The sequence below is a fragment of the Mustelus asterias genome, chromosome 3 (assembly GCF_964213995.1).
Source record: "Mustelus asterias chromosome 3, sMusAst1.hap1.1, whole genome shotgun sequence".
Classification (NCBI taxonomy): Eukaryota; Metazoa; Chordata; class Chondrichthyes; order Carcharhiniformes; family Triakidae; genus Mustelus; species Mustelus asterias.
Genome location: NC_135803.1, coordinates 132640611 through 132660502, shown reverse-complemented (window position 1 = coordinate 132660502; position 19892 = coordinate 132640611). Strand labels below are relative to the sequence as shown.

At 42.5% G+C, this 19892-nt stretch overlaps 1 protein-coding gene across 2 annotated transcripts in view; it reads right to left on the bottom strand.

Moving 5' to 3' along the window:
- Positions 1 to 5979: 5979 nt before the first annotated feature.
- The window catches only part of LOC144491601 (constitutive coactivator of PPAR-gamma-like protein 1 homolog), a 105310-nt gene continuing 91397 nt past the window's right edge, over positions 5980 to 19892 (bottom strand). For both annotated transcript variants that reach the window (XM_078209647.1, XM_078209648.1), the window contains exons 15-17: positions 17872 to 18010; positions 9993 to 10095; positions 5980 to 7932 (exon numbers count right to left, since the gene is read on the bottom strand). In XM_078209647.1, the coding sequence (XP_078065773.1) occupies positions 7585 to 7932; positions 9993 to 10095; positions 17872 to 18010 (590 nt within the window). In that variant the 3' untranslated portion in view covers positions 5980 to 7584. The remainder of the gene's footprint in view (positions 7933 to 9992; positions 10096 to 17871; positions 18011 to 19892) is intronic.

The following is a 19892-nucleotide window of genomic DNA, read 5'->3' as shown; positions in this document are numbered from 1 at the left end:
GTTGCGTCAATGATTCCTGTCTCCATAGCAACTCTGTGGTCATCTCTTTGTGAAGGGAGGGGAGAATATTTTACAGTCAATTCCTATTACATGTAACTCCTCATGGGCCTGTGTGTAAAAAGCAGCAAACCACACAAAGTGAACCAATTTCCTTTTCCATTCACTGCCACTTAATAGCAGGAACTGTTAGTGAAAGGTCTGCTTTATGTAAAGAAGCACAATTGTGTTCGATCTTTTATTTAAGTAACGTGCCACACATTCTTTAATTTTAAAAAGACTCATTATCTTTCAACTTAGTTTGTTGTTGCTACAATTGCAAGTAACTGGGTCTGAAGTTTAAGTCCCAACTTGATAAAGAATGCTTTTTTTTTGTGCTTGTGAAACACATTTTGCTCTCAAGAATATATTATGTCGTCTCCTTTAAATGACGCACTTACTTCTTATCTTCAAAAACAAATTCAATACGTCCATATTAATTGCTTGACTTTTCTCCAATTTTTGGCACTCAAATATGAAACATTTCTGGGGGTGGGAAAGATCAGATAAGTTATCTGATAATTTTGTCCCAGTAGCCACTAAACAGCATAAGCAACTCAACATAATTCAAACTGAATAATTTTCGATTTTAGTTCCTTCAGTAATTGTTCTCCTCTCTACCCCATGAAGCATTTTATCATTTTATTTAATAGATTATAAACGCCTACTTCACATTGCAGACATATATTTTCCAATGAATAATTGCAGCATACAGGGAGTGACAATCAAAATACACCTCTTAAATGCTGTGACGAATAAGAAAAAATAGGCATTCTATCTAGTTCATTCTATTTAGTTCTTTCTAAGTGTTTTGAATTAGGGATTCCCCCAAAGTTACCCCCAAGAAAATTATTCTTTGCAAGGGCAGTAAGGCTGTGAAAGTTGTTGACCGAAATGTGACATCCAAATACATTTGATTTGTACAGCCTGTGTTTTTACCAAAGATCTCCCCAAATATTTCCACTTTAAATGACTGAGGCACTTTTCCTACCATTTATCAGCATCTAAAGAAGCAGGTTGCAATGCCATAGATTTAGAGCTTTTGTGTTATTTGTCTGCCAGATATCAGAGCATCTCAGAATTCAACAGTGCAGAAGAGGCCAATCGGCCCATCAAGTCCACACTGACTCTCTGACCCAGTATCTTACCCAGTCCTTCTCCCTGTAAGTGACATAGTGCTTAGCACTGCTACCTCACAGCGCCAGGGCCCTGGGTTCGATTCCCGGCTTGGGTCACTGTCTGTGGAGTTTGCACGTTCTCCCGTGGGTTTCCTCCGGGTGCTCTGGTTTCCTCCCACAGTCCAAAGATGTGCTGGTTCGGTGAATTGGCCACGATAAATTCTCCCTCAGTGTACCCGAACAGGCGCCGGAGTGTGGCGACTAGGGGATTTTCACAGTACCTTCATTGCAGTGTGAATGTAAACCTACTTGAGACTAATAAATAAACTTTTAACTTAACCTCACACATTTATCATGGCTAATCCATCTAACCTACAAATCTTGGGACACGAAGGAGCAATTTAGCATGGCCAATCCACCTAACCTGCACATCTTTGGAATGCGGGAGGAAACCGGAACCCCTGGAGGAAACCCATGCAGACACGGGTGAACGTACAAACTCCACACAGTTACCCAAGGCTGGAATCGAACCCGGGTCCCTGGCACTGTGAGACAGCAGTGTTAACCACTGTACCACCGTGCCGCCCATATCAGTTATGTGTATTTCTATTCCAGTGATTCTGTAGACTGGTAGGAAAAGACAGTGGGCATCCTATTGTAGCTATAAGATATTGTGCATAAGCCTTATGTATCCTATAAGGTAAGGCTGAAGCATGAAGGATTTGCAACTGTCTTCAGCCAGATATGCTGAAGCTAGATGATCCATCTTGGCTCCTCCAGTGGTTCTCAGCATCACAGATGCCAGTCTTCAGCCAATTTGATTCACTCCATGTGATAACAAAAGCAGCTGAAGGCTCTGGACACTGTAAAGGTTATAGGTCCTGACAATAGTACTGAAGATTTGTGCTCCAGAACTTGTCGCTCCCGTAGTCAAGCTGTTCCAGTAACAGCTACAACACTGGTGTCTACCCATCTACACAGCAATGTGGAAAATTGTCCAGATATGTCCTGAACACAAGAAGCTGGACAAATTCAATTACTGACCCATCAGTCTACTCTTGATTATCAGTAATGAAGAGGGTCATCAACAGTGCAATCAAGTGGCACTTCAGCAATAACCTGCTTTCACTGAGGCTCTGTTTAGGTTCTGTCAGAGCCACTCAGCTCCTGACTTCATTACAGTCTTGGTTCAAACATGGACAGAAAAGGTGATCTCCGGAGGTGAGGTGAGAGTGATTGCCCTTGACATCAAGGCAACATTTGATTGCATATAGCATCAAGAAACCCTAGCAAAGCTGAAGTCAATGGGAATCGGGGAAAACTCATGCTGGTTGGCATCATATCTAGCACAAAAAGATGATTGTGGTTGTTGAAGGTTAATCACCTCAGTTTCAGAGCATCACTGTAGGGGTTCCTCAGAATCATCTTCAGTTGCTTCATCAAAGATCTTCCCTTTTTCATTAGGTCAGAAGTGGGTATGTTCGCTGATAATTGCACAATGTTCAGCACCATTCATGTGTCCTCAGATATTGAAGTAGTCAATGTCCAAATGCAGCATGCCCGGACAATATCCAGGCTTGGGCTGACAAGTAACATTCACACAAGTGCCAGGCAATGACCATCTCCAACAAGAAAGAATCTAACACTGTCCCTTGACATTCAATTACATTACCATCACTGAATCCCCCCACTATCAACAATTTGGGGGTTACCATTGACCAGATACTCAATTGAACCAACCATATAAGTACTGTGGTTGCAAGAGCAGGTCAGATGCTAGGAATCCTGCAGTGTGTACTAACTCACCTCCCGACTTTCCAAAGCCTGTCCGCCATCTGCAATGCGCAAGTCAGGAGCATGATGGAGTACTCTTCACTTGTCTGGATGAGTGCTGTTCCAAAAAACAATCAAGATGTTTGACACCATCCAGAGCAGAACAGCCCACTTGATGAACACCCCATACACAAACATTCACTCCCTCCACCATTGATACACAGTGGTACCTGTGTGTACCATCTACAGGATGCACTGCAGGAACTGACCAAGGCTCCTTTGACAGCACCTTTCAAATCCAAGACCACTCCCACTACCATCCAGAAAGGCAAACGGTAGAATATACATGGGAACGCAACCACCTGCAAGTTCCCCTTCAAGCCACTCACCACCCTGACTTGGAAATATATTGCTGTTCCTAACAGCATTATGGTATACCTACATCACACGGGCTGCATTTGTTCAAGAGCACAGCTCACCACCACCTCAAGGGAAATTAGGGATGGGCAATAAATGCTGGCCTAGCCAGCAACACCCACATCCCTTAGAATCATAGAAATCCTACAGTGCAGGAGGCCATTTGGCCCGAGTCTGCACCGACCCTTACCCAGGGCCACCCCTCCCCCCCACCCTTTCCACGTGCCCCAGATATTTACCCCGCTAATCCCAATCTACACATTTTGGGACACTAAGGGAGAATTTAGCATGGCACATCTTTGGACTGTAGGGGAAAATCGGAGCAGCCAGAGGAAACCCACGCAAAGGGAGAACCTTTAGACTCACAGTCACCCAAGACTGGAATCAAACCTGGGTCTCTGGCGCTGTGAGGCAGCAGTGCTAACCACCGTGCTGCCCTTGAATTAATTAAAAAATGAAACAGCTAGCTTAATGACAAATAAGAGCATTTACAGACTGGTAAACATTCAATTTGCATTGTTCTGCAAATTCCGCAGGGTTAGGGCCAGGGAGCAGGCATGGGCACTTTTGCTTGGAATTTATTCAACAAATATAGAGAGTTGAAGTATCAATGAGGTTACCCAGAATGGAAATTAAGGATATAAAACCCCGGAGAAGCCACAGATCTAAATTACTTCCCTTAGTATCTCCATGAAGGACTCAACCAAATCTTCCTCATCATTCTGAATCATGCAATGACTGTTTTAAACAATCTGTCTTGGCAGGATTGGATTGCAACTGCTTGCCTGAGGAAAGATTGTGGATGACGGTCTAGGAATTTAAAGCTTTCTCTGCTGACTGATGCAGTGTTTTAGCCTTGAGAACCCATTCTTAACAGGTGTAAAGGAACTGTGTGAAGTAAAATTGTGTTCAGGCTACCAATAGATCTGTATTTCATTTTCTGCATTGAAGTCTAACTGGGGTGAAGTGCTCTAATCAAGTATATTCTGATCATCAGTTTTAGACTAATGGCTGCAAAGCAATTTAAATCAATTCTCATGTTCATTGGGCGAACATGCTTACTGTTACACTGCGGAAAAAGCTTGGGCATTTTTGCCTCTTAGCAGCTCTTAAAACAGCACTTCTTTGGAAGACAACAGGGAAAATATCAATGTCAACACACTACAGCCTTTAAAATCTTGAGTGCTCTCGATTACGATGCAAGAATTTTAAAATTCCTTCTTCAATATTGTGTCTGATCACAACAGGAGCGTGGCTGGATTATGTCTCAACATTGCCTGCAATCAGATTAGATTCCTATTAGAAAGCCTCTCTATTTTGGTACAGTATATTAATAGACTGTTTACTGAATGATATACAAGGGACTGAACCCAAATAGTTCCCAGAAAATAGGGCTTGCCAATATTTTTCATTCTGTCAGTCTTTCAAACATCCTTTTGTCTGATACTATTAGAATCCGTACAGTGCAGAAGTAGGCCAGTTGGCCCATCGAGTCTGCACCGACCAAAATCCCACCCAGGTCCTATCCCCATAACCCCATTTACCCTAGCTAGTCCCCCTGACACTAAGGGGCAATTTCGCATGGCCAATCAACCTGTCTTTGAACAGTAGGAGGAAACTGGAGCACCCGGGGGAGAATGTGCAAACTCCACACAGACAGTGACCCAAGGCTGGAATTGAACCTGGGTCCCTGGCACTGTGAGGCAGTAGTGCTAACCACTGTGCCACCCTTTTGAAGTTTATTTATTAGTCACAAGTAGGCTTACATTGACACTGCAATGAAATTACTGTGAAAATCCCCCAGTCGCCACATTCAGGCGCCTTTTCGGGTACACTGAGGGAGAGTTTAGCATGGCCAATGCACTTAACCAGCACGTCTTTCAGACTGTGGGAAGAAACTGGAGCACCCAGAGGAAACCCACGCAGACACGGGGAGAACGTGCAAACTCCGCACAGACAGTGACCCAAGCCAGGAAACTGGGTCCCCGGCACTGTGAGGCAGCAGTGCTAACCATTGTGCCTCCTCGAGTTCAGTCAGAATATACCAGTCAGTCAAATTCCTAGTAAATGAAAGATACCTGAATACCTATCGAAAACATATCCTTCCAAATCGAGGAAATTAGCTGTATTTAAATATTACAAATTCACGCACACTAAATCAGACATTTCTTCGATCATCTTTTCAGGAATATTTTAACTGATCTGAGAAAATGAAAATTCACGAGATATATTTCAGAGCTTATGAATCAATTTAAAACATCCAGACTTTCAGGATACTTTCTTCATTAAGCTACTGGTAACTTCAGGGAAGAGTGATACATTTCAGTATAATACCAGGCAAAGGTACATTCCAACGACTGACAAAATGTAAACATTTTTAGCACAACAGAGGCTGATATTCTGCAAGTAATTCCAGTTTACCATGCTAACTCACTACATTTTTTAACACTTGTAAACATTTAAAGAAAATTAAAATGATCAGCACACTATTGATTTCTTTCATTCTAAGATGTACAACTAAGTGATGAAATTACTTGTATTATTATCAAGAGACTTAAACACAAGTTTACTCCCAACCTTCCAACAAAATTCAAGACAGTCCAGCAGATCAATGGAAAAAGAAAACAACCAATGGTTTATACTAAAAGAATAAAGATTTTTATTAAGCATTGTAAGTTGCATTCAATAGCCTTCCAGTATTACACCACACCATAATCCATCAACAACCGAGCAAACCCAACAGTAGTTCATTCTTGCACAATCCATATGTAGGTAGAACTCCTTTCAACTTACAGAAAAGGTACTATGTAGCTGTTGCGGGCAGGGGTTTGGTGGGGGGGAAGTGGGGGGGTTGTTACGTTTTATTTCTGTTCACTAATGTGTGATGAAGAGCATCAGGAAAATTATATGAAATAATAATAAAGTAAGGATTCTGATTCAAAGTACATCAGGTTTGAAACACTAACAAAAACAGCAGAACGATACAAGTATATTTGCTTATACTAAACTCTTGACGGGAAAGTTTTAAAACGAGCAATTTGCTGAATTGTCCGCTACGTAGGGGGTAATTTTTTTTTTGAAGATTGAAGCTTTTCAAGAATTTTGTAGAAAGATCACTTTGCTAATACAAATGCATAAAACAGCAACAGAGAACAATATGAATACAGTAGCGATGAGTACACCAGGGTTAACATTAATCATTCAGAGTGGCTAGATAACGTTTTGTAGGTTTTAGAATAAATGCAACAGAGGTCAATAACCACAAAATTTAAGGTTAGAGCAAGTTCAGTTAATGACTAAACATATTTTAACATCTTTTTATAGGACTATGACTAACTGTTTTAAAATTTGCAAATGGGCACAGTACTTGTAGGATGGAAGAAAGAGGACGATAACATGCATAATATTAACTACACACTTCAAAAATTATGAACCATGCAGAAGTTTAGCCGAAGTAGTACTAATGTCTACATCTGATTCAAAAACCACTGATTTCATTGATTCACGGATGCATGGTAAGAGCTGTCATATTCACAAAACGTATCAATTATATGGTGATGTTTAACTATTTTTAAAGGTCATCTGCATCTTCAATGAATGTTTTCAGTTGTTTCTTGACATGTAATTTGTTCTTACACATATTTGCTTTCTCTTAAAGATTGCCAAAACTGAAGCTGCGTTATTACTTTCTAGTAACTTAACATTGAATTATTTTATTTTTAAAAATCTTTTGCTGACATAACCACACCAAAACTAATGACATTGAAATAGTAGAATTTTTTTGTGGTTCTGTGCCTTTTGCAGGCTTATGAAATTTAAATCTTAAAATAAGCAACTGACACAACACATAAAATCAATTAAGATGGCAAAGTTATGGTGCCAAGTACTGTACTGTATTTTAACCTATGTATTAAAGACTGCCAAATTAAAGCCATATTTGCTTTACCTTCTGAAAAAGAAAATGTAAATTGTCATAACCAGTTTGAATGTCTTGTAATACCATTTCAAATGTGGGAGTCAAATGCTCTTCATTTCATTTGGTAGCATTCAACTGCAACTGGCTAGAAAAGATTGCTTGTAAAACAGCTGACATCAAAGAGGGATCCGAATTTCCAATGTCCTTGTTTCTCTATGGAGAAGAAAATATTGTATGCAACTGTAGGCCTTCCTTTTCAAATATTCCTATTCTGTAACCTTCCAAACATCCTTCACCCCCTCAACAAAAAACAAAAAATACACATTACTCTTCCTTTTTCAAGACAGCAGTACCAAGATTTTCATCTCTATTGCAACTGCCATCCGTAGTTAGTGCATTTAAGTGAGGAGTTGTATTGCACATTTTAGAGTCATTATTCAAGGCACTTTCAGTTTGGTTGGAAGCCCTGATGTCTCCTTTGTTTCCATTTAGCTCGGAAACAGGTTTACTTTCGTCTGAAACTCCATTTTCAGCAGGAGAGCTATCCGAAGAGTCTTCTGCAAGGCCTGATTGAGATTTCTCGTGTTCCTCTGAACAATGGTCTCCAGAATCTCCAGACACTTTCAATTCTTGAGCAATTTCTTCTGCTGAAGCAGCATAAGCTGGTTGACCCTGCCACATAGAGAAAAGAACGCTTTAACAAACACACACTACAACTTGTTGCATAGTGAGATATTCTAACAAATCAATAATTTTACTTACCTCATATATAGTTCTATGACTAATATAATTTTCTATGGACCCAGGCAAAGTAATGCAACATTGTCTCATGTTAATATGGCTATTAATCAACTTAGTTACAAACATTTCCAAGCGTTGTTTGCAGATGAAAAAAATTGATGGCAAAGGCTGACTAAGATCAAAACTTTTACGCAAGTATAAATGTCCAGAAGTGAGATTCACTTACTTCTCATACTCATTTTGGAAACCTACGAACAGAGGTAAGCCATTCAGCCTCTTGAGCCTGTTCCGCCATTCAATTAATCATGGCTGATCTGTACTCAACTTTATTTATCTTTCTTTGTTCCATATCCCTCGATACCTATCTCAGTTATAAAAATGCCAAGTGATCCAGCATCCACAGCTTCGTGGTGAAGCAAGTTCCATTTTCCCACTGCCCTTTCCCAATTCTAATTCCAATTCCCCTTTTACTGCATTCCACCACCTATCCAATCCCTTTATCTTTTAAATGACCTTAGATCTCTCCTCAAAATTTTAAATTCATGGTAATGCACCGACATTTATACAGCTGTCCTCATGTTTTAACCCTTTAAAACCTTATATGATTATGGTATATATCTGCATTAGAATCTTTCCAAGGTCAATGCATCTTTTCTGAGGTTTGGTGCCCCACCAGAAAGCAATAGCCCAGATGAGATCTCAAAACTCTGAAGGACTGAATCATTACGCTGCCACCTCTGTATTCCAACTGCCTTAAGATGAAAATCAAGGTAAGAAAACATGAAGCAGCAGCTGGTCACTGAGTGCAATTGGTCACAGAGCATGAACTTGGGAATTTGGAAGGGGAGGGAATTTTAAGGGTCAATTTTACGGGTAAATCGCTTTCTAAAATCTAGCTTTGTTAGAGTTTAGAATTTAACTACAATTTACTGTTGAAGTTAATTTTCTTTCCATCTTAGTCAGGGGTACACAAGCTCCCAAGAGGAGAGGCAGCTGCAGTTTGTTAATTGGGTAGCTGGTTTGAACTGGATTCTCTAGCTTCTGTGCTGACTCCTCTCTGTACAATGAGCTTGTAAAAATTGAGGTGGTCTTGCTAAGCACATGAAGTAAGCAAGCACGAAGATAGCAGCTGATCACGGAGTGCAACTAGTCACAGAGAGAGAGAGCTTGGAAATTTGGTGAGTGAGGGAATTTGGTGCAATGAGGGAGGAGGTATTCAAGTAAGTAGCTACTTCAACCCTGCCGTTAAAAGAGCTGAGTGTCGGACCAGTTTAGAAAGAGCTAGGGAGCTCAGTCTGTGGACTGACTGCATTCTGAGAAAATTTCAAAGGCAACGGCTAATATTTAAAGAATGAATACATGATTTACAACAAGTCTCACATTTCTTACTTTTTGGCAACTTTATAAGCCTCTTCCTTTGGTGTAATATAACCTTTAACTTCTCTTGTTAGCCATGGTTGGATAACTTTTCCTGTCGGGTTTTTGTGCCTCAAAGGAATGTATATTTGTCAGCATGGACTCGATCCTGTATTTACATCCGCTGTCTGCATTGATTGATAAAATGCTGTGGTCACTTTGGTGATTTGACCAAATGCATTGCTCCACAATTACTGTTTCTACCCACTTGAATTCTAATAACTTCACCTGTTTGAGGGGGTTTAGGAGCACTTGCGTTTCACTACAGATCATAGATGTGCTATAATTACATAACTTTGTGTCCCAAAAAAATTTCAGACTTTAGCCGCCCTCATCCTAGGTCTTGCCTTACTGCAATGACTATTGCCCTCTGGGCCAGCCACAGGAATTTCAGCAGGCTTCCCCCCCATTACTTTTAAGCTAATGGGGTAGTGACCGCGGAGCTCCGTACGATCCAGCTCTTTCAACATTCTCTGTGTGACACATGATGCCAAACAAGTCCATCAAAATCAATGTATTTTAATTCCATTTCTGAAAGGAATAAAATGATTTTATAAATTCTCTTGGCGACTCACCCCCTGATTTCTGATATTCCAGACAGCAGCACTTTTAGTGTAGTACTTAGCTCCTCTGCTGAAACGACTAGCAGCTGGGCTGGAGATGATTCCTCTTGCACGCCTTAAAAAGGAAAAAAAAGCACCAGTTCTTTCAACTTTATGAACTTCCTTTGAAAAAGTATACAATGGTATACAAACAGTATCAGAAAATTACATATTTTAAAAAATAATTTGACCCTATTAAGTACTATTTACCAGATCCAAAACTGTAAATAACACAGTCATACTGTAGCACCCCAGTAATCTCTGTAAAAGCAAAATACTCCACTTTAGGTGCAATAGTTCCCCTCTGAATATTATGATCCACATGTTTATTCATGGCTCTATGTGGAATAAAGGTTTACGCGTTCCTTATTTTGAATTGACCAAGTCCTTGCGATCTCAAATTGAGCCAAATATCTCATTCTGTATTCATGCAAGATATAAGATAATAAAACACAACCTTCATGGCCAGTGAAAATGTGTGGTTAAGAAGAATGTTATTCTCAGAATACCCTGTATATGTTATCACTGGCCCTGATTCATGTACAAATCCAATTTTATTGAATGAGGCTAGCAGCTCATGTAATTTCCATGGAATGGTAAGGATATGGTCGAGCTTGGAATATTTTGTACTGTCTTGGTTGTTGGAACACAAGAGAGAGATATCCCTAATGTTTCGACTTTTTAGCTTCCCAAATCAAGGCCTCGCAGGACTAGATTCTTCATGGTGGCCAAACCACCAGTGAGTGGCTATAACAATGAAATTATTCCCTTTACTGCCAACGCAATGCTTGCCAATGCATAATTATGAGATTCCAACTGTGAAATTGAGCACGATTTCTTGCCATGTCGACCAGCGGGAAACATGTCCATCACTACACGTATAGACTCTGGAACGGACAATTGTGCCCACGGTATCCGTTCTAATGAATTAGCAAAGCTTTTTAGAGACAACTGCAGAGACAACCTGTCACTGCATTCACTATCAGAGAGACAAACACCCCAGTGGGCCATGGATCTAGATATGGCTTGGGGTCACTTTCTGGAGAACATCTCACAGACATGTCTCTGCAGTAGTTGGAAAGTGAAGCCCGGACTCTGGCATTCAGTGGGCTGCTGGAGATGAGGCACCTATGAAGTCCGAATCAGATGATGAGCCTCTGCAAGCAGCCGTCTCTAACATGCTGGAGATGCAACAACAGGTGACGGAAAATCAGGTAGAGTTGCAAGAGGCAGTCAACAGGCTAGGACAAAGGATAGGGGAGTCTGTCTGCGTTCTTACCAATGTTGCGGCCCTGACATTCGAGCACCTTAATATCTCCATGGGAAGGGCGGTGGCTGCCCCATCTTGATGGGATCTGTCAGTGGCTAGGTGACCGGGGAAGGGGGGGGGGGGGGGGTAATCTTGACTCCCTCCAGGAGACCCTTCTCTTCAGAGAGTCAGGCAAGGAATCTTAGGTACTCAGGGAGAAGAATCCATAGCCAGAAATCATGGAGTCATTCGCCTAGGTGACTCAATGTCTAGCCGAACCTAACTCCCTCTGCCTGTCACCCCATCACCTCCAGCTGTACAGCTCAAGGAGAGTTCACTTGCCCCACAGCAGGAGATCCAAAGCACACCAGGCTCCTTCAGTTCTCAAGAGGCTGTATGCCACAGTCAATAAAGACAACAGGGCATATCAATCAGCATGTTGCCTCCACCTCTGCTGTGTATGTTGGAGATGCATCAAGCTATAGCGGTAAGCTAGAAAAATTAAGAAATTCTGTCATTTCCTTGGGTCATGGGTGTTCAATCAATCACCGTATGCATCATGCATAAATACATTTGCTGTTCATGAGAATGGTCTCATCATCTGAAAGCATTGTGCATGTTTCTCTTATTGAGAGGGTAAGCAATGCTCCCAATGGGTGAGCACCTCTCTGTGTGAGCCTCACATTCTTGTGATGTGTAACTAATTCATGATCGTTACTTGACCCTTGTGTCAGGGAGATATGTCAAACTCTTTATTTGCAAAATGTGTTAGCAATCTTTACTCCAAACGGGACAACATGGAGTTGTGTGTGCTCAATCGTTTCTCAGAATTAGAAGGCTGCCTTCATTGGTAGTGCCAAAGCAACAGATCTGCAACCATGATGGTCTCTCCATCCATGCACAGCAGAAGTGCCTGTTAAAAGTTTCTCATTAAGGTGGTGATGACCGCATCAAGTCCTTTGACAACAGCTTTTGTGCTGTTGTGCTGACTTTCACCTCCTAGTTTCACAAATAAAGGTGTTGCTGCCGATCTTTCTGAAGATTAGGACCCAGTGCATCATGAGGGTTGAAGGTGCAAGTCCGAATACTGAACTTGCTCTCGGTGTGACCAGTCGTAAAGGGCTTTCAGTGCACTGGTGTTGCATTTGTCCCTTTGTCTGCACCTTACTCCTGGAATCTTGTGGATATCAGTGTGGCATGGGTACATCTTCTTCTCAGTCTCTTCCATGTCTCCCTTCGGCAAGGGGTCCTCAGTTTGAAATGCCAGGTTGTGATGGGCACACCAGACATGATTATGCAGGAGAGTACTGAAGAACCCCAGCTGAGCGGACCAAACATTGGAAGCGCATCTTCAACATGCCAATGGTCTGCTTGAAGATGGATTGTGCCGAACCATGCGTCACATTGTATCACCCCCACGAGACACTGAGAGGATAATGCATGGGTATCATGAGCCATTGTTTGAGTGGGTATCCTTTATTCCCAAGCAGCCAGCCCTGTAATCAGAAGCTTGTCAAATATGACTCATAATGTACGAGGTATGGGAATCCCAGGGTACCTGGCACAAACATGGATAATTGTGCTTCTAATGATCGCACACCAGGTGAACGGTGAGGGAGTGGAACCCTTTCCTATTAATGAACATCAGGAGTTGCTGTATGGAGCTCTCAAAGCCAATATGTGCGCAATCGGTTACATTCAGTAAGCTAGAGAAACCTGAGATAGATGCAAACATCAGAAATCTAGCAGCCTGACTAGCTTCATTGAATGCCAACTTCACATAATGATGAGCCTTACTGTATTGGCCATCTGTCACCTCCTCAATACAGTTATGTGTTGAGGACTGAGAGATGTCACGTAGGTTCTCTGCTGATTCTTGGAACAATCTGCGGGCAAATAAATTGAGCACGGCGGTGACCTTCAGGGGCAATGGCAGTGGATATCCTCCTGAAGAATGTGGAAGTTATGATCCACCACATCACTTGACAAGCGCAGTCGTACACAGCGTTGTCTTTTGCTCATCTTCAGACAGGAAAGTCTTCTTCAGTGGAACTTTGATTGTGAGAGTTGTCCTCATCCTTTGGGTCTTTTTGGGGCTCCCCTGGATTGTGGATCTCAGAGCGAGCTTCCTCTCAAAGCTGTGCTAGGCAGTGCCAGGTACTTCTCCTCCTCAATCAGATCAAAAGTATGTAATTGAGCAAAGACATGTCAGGTCAGAAGATCGGACAAGATTATAAGAAACAGGAAAGGATGATTAAAAGATTAATAAGGATGGAATAGTCTACGAGTGAAAGTTAGCCAGAAATATAAAAACAGATAGTAAGAGTTTTTATAAAATTTTCAATAAGAGTGAGTGTTGGCTCCATAGAAAGTGTGTGTGGAGAACTGATAATGGAAAACCAGGAGATGAAAGATGAATTGAACAGATATTTCGTATCAGTCTTCACGACAGAGTATATGTCTTCACTACAGAGGTTACAAGTAACACTCCAGAAGCAGCTATAAGCCAGGAAATTGAAGGGACAGGAAATTACAGTCACCAGAGAAGTGGTATTGAGTAAATTGCTGGAACTGAAAACTCTGGTGGACTTCATCCATGAGTCTTAAAGAAGTGTTTAGTGAGATAGTTGATGCATTGGTTTTAATTTTCCAAAACTCCTTATATTTGGGGAAACATAGAAACTAGGCACAGGAATAGGTCATTCAGCCCTTTGAGCCTGCTCCGCCATTCAATATGATCATGGTCGATCAGCTATCTCAATGCCACATTTTCACTTTCTCCCACATTGTTTGATGCCATTAAAATCTAAAAGAAAATATGTGTCTTGAATACATTCAGTGACTTAGCTTCCACAGCCTTCTGTGGTAGAGAATTCCACAGGCTCACTACCCTTTGAGGGAAGAAATGTAGGGGCGGCACGGTAGCACAGTGGTTAGCACTGCTGCTTCGCAGCTCCAGGGTCCCGGGTTCGATTCCCGGCTCGGGTCACTGTCTGTGTGGAGTTTGCACATTCTCCTCGTGTCTGCGTGGGTTTCCTCCGGGTGCTCCGGTTTCCTCCCACAGTCCAAAGATGTGCGGGTTAGGTTGATTGGCCAGGTTGAAAAAAAAACAAAAATTGCCCCTTAGAGTCCTGGGATGTGTAGGTTAGAGGGATTAGCGGGTAAAATATGTGGGGGTAGGGCCTAGGTGGGATTGTGGTCGGTGCAGACTCGATGGGCCGAATGGCCTCCTTCTGCACTGTAGGGTTTCTATGATTCATCTCAGTCTTAAATGGTCCATCCTGTATCCTGACTCTATGTCCCAGTTTTAGGTTCCCCAAAAAGGGAAACCATCCTAGTCTGTCCAGCCCTGTTAGAATTTTATATGTTTCAATCAGATCTCCTCTCAACCTTCTAAACCCTAGTGAACACAGGCCCAGTCGAACCAATCTCTCCTCATAGAACAGTCCCGCCAACACCAGTTTCAGCCTAGTGAACCTCAGGAAGTTTATTTATTAGAAGGTCCCTTAGATTGGAAGATAGCAAATGTAACTTTCAAAAAGGGAGGGAGACAGAAAGCAGTAAACTACATCTGTCACAGGGAAGATGTTAGAAGCTATCGTTAATGAAGTTATAGCAGTGCACCTGCATAAGCTAAAGGTAATCTGGGAAAATTAACATGGCTTTGTAAAAGGGAAATATTGTTTAACCAACTTATTGGAGTCTTTGAGGAAGTAACTTGTGCTGTGGATAAAGGGGAACCGGTGGATGCACTGCATTTAGATTTCTAGAAGGCAGTTTATAAAGTGCCACATTAAAAGTTATTGCGGAAAATAAAAGCTCATGGTATAGGGGGTAACATACTGGTATGGACATATTGGCTGGCTAACAGAAAGCAGAAAGTAGGGATAAATGGGTTTTTTTCAGGTCGGCAAGATGTAACGAATGATGTGTCACTGGGTCTGTATTGGGACCTCAACTGTTTACAATTTATATAAATGAATTGGATGAAGGAATTGAACGAATGGTTGCTAAATTTGCTGATTACACAAAGATAGAAAGTAAGTTATGAACAGGACATAAGGAGGTTGCAAAAGGATATACATAAATCATATTGCATCCATCTGGAACAGTTTTAGGCATTCAAGTGGCATAGTTTTGAGATGGGTGTGATATCAGAATGCCTCCCACCTATCTTTCCTAAGTCTCACTGAAAGTGGACATTGGAGGTTGCGCTCCACACTTCAACACTGTAGGAATCAAGATTGGCAGCCAGCAACTCCAAACAGCGGGTGCTTCCTTTCAGAGCTACCATGGAAAAGTAATAGATCTACATGCTTTCTAACTGCTGCTTTTGGACAACACTGCTCCAGATTCCAGTCCACCATTTTTTCTCAATTGCAAGCAATGCCCATTCCAAGGGCTGCTTCGGTGTCAGGAGCCAAACTAATGACCTGTCGATATAGACTTTACAAAAACAGAAAATGTTGGAAAATCTCAGCAGGTCTGACAGCATCTGTGGAGAGAGAATAGAGCCAATGTTTCGAGTCTGGATGACCCTTTGTCAGAGCCAGGTAGCATGGCCAATGCACCTAACCAGCACGTCTTTCAGACGGTGGGAGGAGACCGGAGTACCCAGAGGAAACCCACGTAGACATGGGGAGAAGGTACAGGCTCCGCACAGACAGTGACCCAAGCCGGGAATCGAATCTGGGTCCCTGGAGCTGTGAGGCAGCAGTGCTAACCACTGTGCCTCCATGCAATATGGATGAGTTCAGGGATATTTAGATGAGTTTCTCCAGATGAATTGGAAAAAGGGAGTTCATCCTCACTGTACAGGGAAAACCATCTTCATTTTCTGTTTTACTTCACATTGAACTAAAGGTTTAATTTCACAAGTTCAAGCCACGAGCAAATTGAGATAGAACAAAGAACAATACAGCACAGGAACAGGCCCTTCGGCCCTCCAAGCCCGCGCCGCTCCTTGGTCCAAACTCGACCATTCTTTTGTATCCCTCCATTCCCACTCCGTTCATATGGCTGTCTAGATAAGTCTTAAACGTTCCCAGTGTGTCCGCCTCCACCACCTTGCCTGGCAGCGCATTCCAGGCCCCCACCACCCTCTGTGTAAAATATGTCCGTCTGATATCTATGTTAAACCTCCCCCGCTTCACCTTGAACCTATGACCCCTCGTGAACGTCACCACCGACCTGGGGAAAAGTTTCCCACCGTTCACCCTATCTATGCCTTTCATAATTTTATACACCTCTATTAAGTCTCTCCTCATCCTCCGTCTTTCCAGGGAGAACAACCCCAGTTTACCCAATCTCTCCTTATAACTAAGCCCCTCCATACCAGGTAACATCCTGGTAAACCTCCTCTGTACTCTCTCCAAAGCCTCCACGTCCTTCTGGTAGTGTGGCGACCAGAACTGGACGCAGTATTCCAGATGCGGCCGAACCAACGTTCTATACATCTGCAACATCAGACCCCAACTTTTATACTCTATGCCCCGTCCTATAAAGGCAAGCATGCCATATGCCTTCTTCACCACCTTCTCCACCTGTGACGTCACTTTCAAGGATCTGTGGACTTGCACACCCAGGTCCCTCTGCGTCTCTACACCCTTTATGGTTCTGCCATTTATCATATAGCTCCTCCCTACATTATTTCTACCAAAATGCATCACTTCGCATTTATCAGGATTGAACTCCATCTGCCATTTCTTTGCCCAAATTTCCAGCCTATCTATATCCTTCTGTAGCTTCTGACAATGCTCCTCACTATCTGCAAGTCCTGCCAATTTTGTGTCGTCCGCAAACTTACTGATCACCCCAGTTACACCTTCTTCCAGATCATTTATATAAATCACAAACAGCAGAGGTCCCAATACAGAGCCCTGCGGAACACCACAAGCCACAGGCCTCCAGTCGGAAAAAGACCCTTCCACTACCACCCTCTGTCTTCTGTGACCAAGCCAGTTCTCCACCCATCTAGCCACCTCCCCCTTTATCCCATGAAATCCAACCTTTTTCACCAGCCTACCATGAGGGACTTTGTCAAACGCTTTACTAAAGTCCATATAGACGACATCCACGGCCCTTCCCTCGTCAACCATTTTGGTCACTTCTTCAAAAAACTCCACCAGGTTAGTGAGGCATGACCTCCCTCTCACAAAACCATGCTGACTATCGTTAATGAGTTTATTCCTTTCTAAATGCGCATACATCCTATCTCTAAGAATCTTCTCCAACAACTTCCCCACCACGGACGTCAAGCTCACCGGCCTATAATTACCCGGGTTATCCTTCCTACCCTTCTTAAATAACGGGACCACATTAGCTATCCTCCAATCCTCTGGGACCTCACCTGCGTCCAGTGACGAGACAAAGATTTGCGTCAGAGGCCCAGCGATTTCATCTCTCGTCTCCCTGAGCAGCCTTGGATAGATTCCATCAGGCCCTGGGGATTTGTCAGTCTTTATATTCTCTAACAAACCTAACACTTCCTCCTTTGTAATGGAGATTTTTTCCAACGGTTCAACACTCCCCTCCGAGACACTCCCAGTCAACACATCCCTCTCCTTTGTGATATATTAAGGGTGCTCTATGTAGCCAACATACCCTCTTGCTGGTCCTCCAACAGAGACAACCTGCAGGGGGAAAGCGGTTCTGCCACGCCCACGCTTGCTCCCTGCCCACTGGCCTACAACGGTCCCTGCAATCTCCAGTTTACCCCCTTGGGAGGGCATTGGCTGGACACCTGCAAATGGAAAAGAAATAATTACTACTAGTCAGCATTCTTCAGTAAATCAAAATGAGGATGAACATTGTAGTATACCAACAAGTCTTTGCTGAACTTTTTAATGATTTATCAATGTGAATATAAGAAACTATCTGGAGGTCACAATATTGAAAATTAATGTCAGTACATCTGCTCAAGTACAAATTAAACTTGCTTTAAAACAAACATATCAGTACATTTCATTTATATTTTCACATATTCAAGAGAACATTATATTGATCCTTGAAAATAGTAACCAGTATGCTTAGAGCTGCTCACTTCCACTGGCCATACCCAAGAATGGATTAGTATGCGGTTATCTGTCTACATGCAGTTAATTTAAATTCTAAATTGAAAGACTTGTGTGTGCAGTTTTTGCCAAAGTTCATCAAGTATAGCAATGAAATGCTTCTTTTCCCACAGTTTCAACTATCCCTACGTGGGCAAGTATTTGCTAGTTAAAAGGAAACCCTTAAAGTCACTTAAATCATCGAATCCCCACAGTGCAGAAGGAGGCCATTCGGCCCATCGAGCCTGCGCTGACAACAATCTCACCCAGGCCCTATCCCCACCTTGCTAATCCCCCGACACAGGATCAATTTAGCATGGCCAATCAACCTAACCCATACATTTTTGGATTGTGGGAGGAAACCGAAAGATCCAGAAGAAACCCACGCAGACACGAGGAGATTGTGCAAACTCCACACAGACAGTGACCCAAGGCCGGAATTGAACCCGAGTCCCTGGCGCTGCAAAGCAGCAGTGCTGAACACTGTGCCACCGTCACCATTAAAAATGGAGGCTATTTTTGGAATAGTTAAAAGAACAATATGATCTTTTTTCATTTTTCACATACAGCCTAAGTAGCCTCAGAGTGAGTGAATCTGCTCCAACATGCCTTAACCCCAATGGAGTAAACCTCACTTTTACTGAACCAATAAAAACTTTATTTCCACATCAGCATCTTCTAAACCTGCGATATTGATCGCCTGGATGGAGAAAAGCAGATTTATGAGAATACTCCCACATGCAAGTTCCTCTCCAAGTCGCACACTTTCCTGACTTGAAAGTATATTTCAGTTCCTTTATCACTGCTGAGTAAAATGCAGGAACGCACTACCTAACAGCACTGTGTTAATGCACCAGGCGGTTAGCAGTGGTTTTAGGAAGTGGCTTACTGCCATCATCGTAGGAGCAATGAATGTTGGCTTTGCAAGCAATGCCCACATCCCATGAATGAATTGAAAAAAGTAAAAGAAAAGTCATTCTTGTGGCCTGAGTGAGATTGACAATTTTGAGTTAATTAAAAAGTGCCAGAGGACTGGAGAACAGCTAATGTGGTCCCACTATTTAAGAAAAGGTTGTAGAGACAAGCCGGGGAACTACGGACCAGTGAGTCACGTGTCTGTGGTTGGGAAACTACTGGAGAAGATTCTGAAGGAGAAAGTCTATCTCCATTTGGAGACAGTAAAAAGTCTCACAACACCAGGTTGAAGTCCAACAGGTTTATTTGGAATCACGAGCTTTCGGAGCGCTGTTCCTTCCTCAGGAGACTCACCAGGTTAAAGTCCAACAGGTTTATTTGGAATCACGAACTTTCAGAGTGCTGTTCAGCAGTGCTCCGAAAGCTCGTGAATCCAATTAAATCTGTTGGACTTTAACCTGGCGTTGTGAAACTTCTTACTGTGCCCACATCAGTCCAACACCGTCATCTCCACATCATGTCCATTTGGAGAGGCAAGGTTTGATCAGGGATAGTCAGCATGGTTTTGTCAGAGAGAGGTCATGCCTAACAAATTTGACTGATTTTTTTGAGCATGTAACTAAGTGTGTGGATGAGGGTAGTACGGTTGTTGTAGTT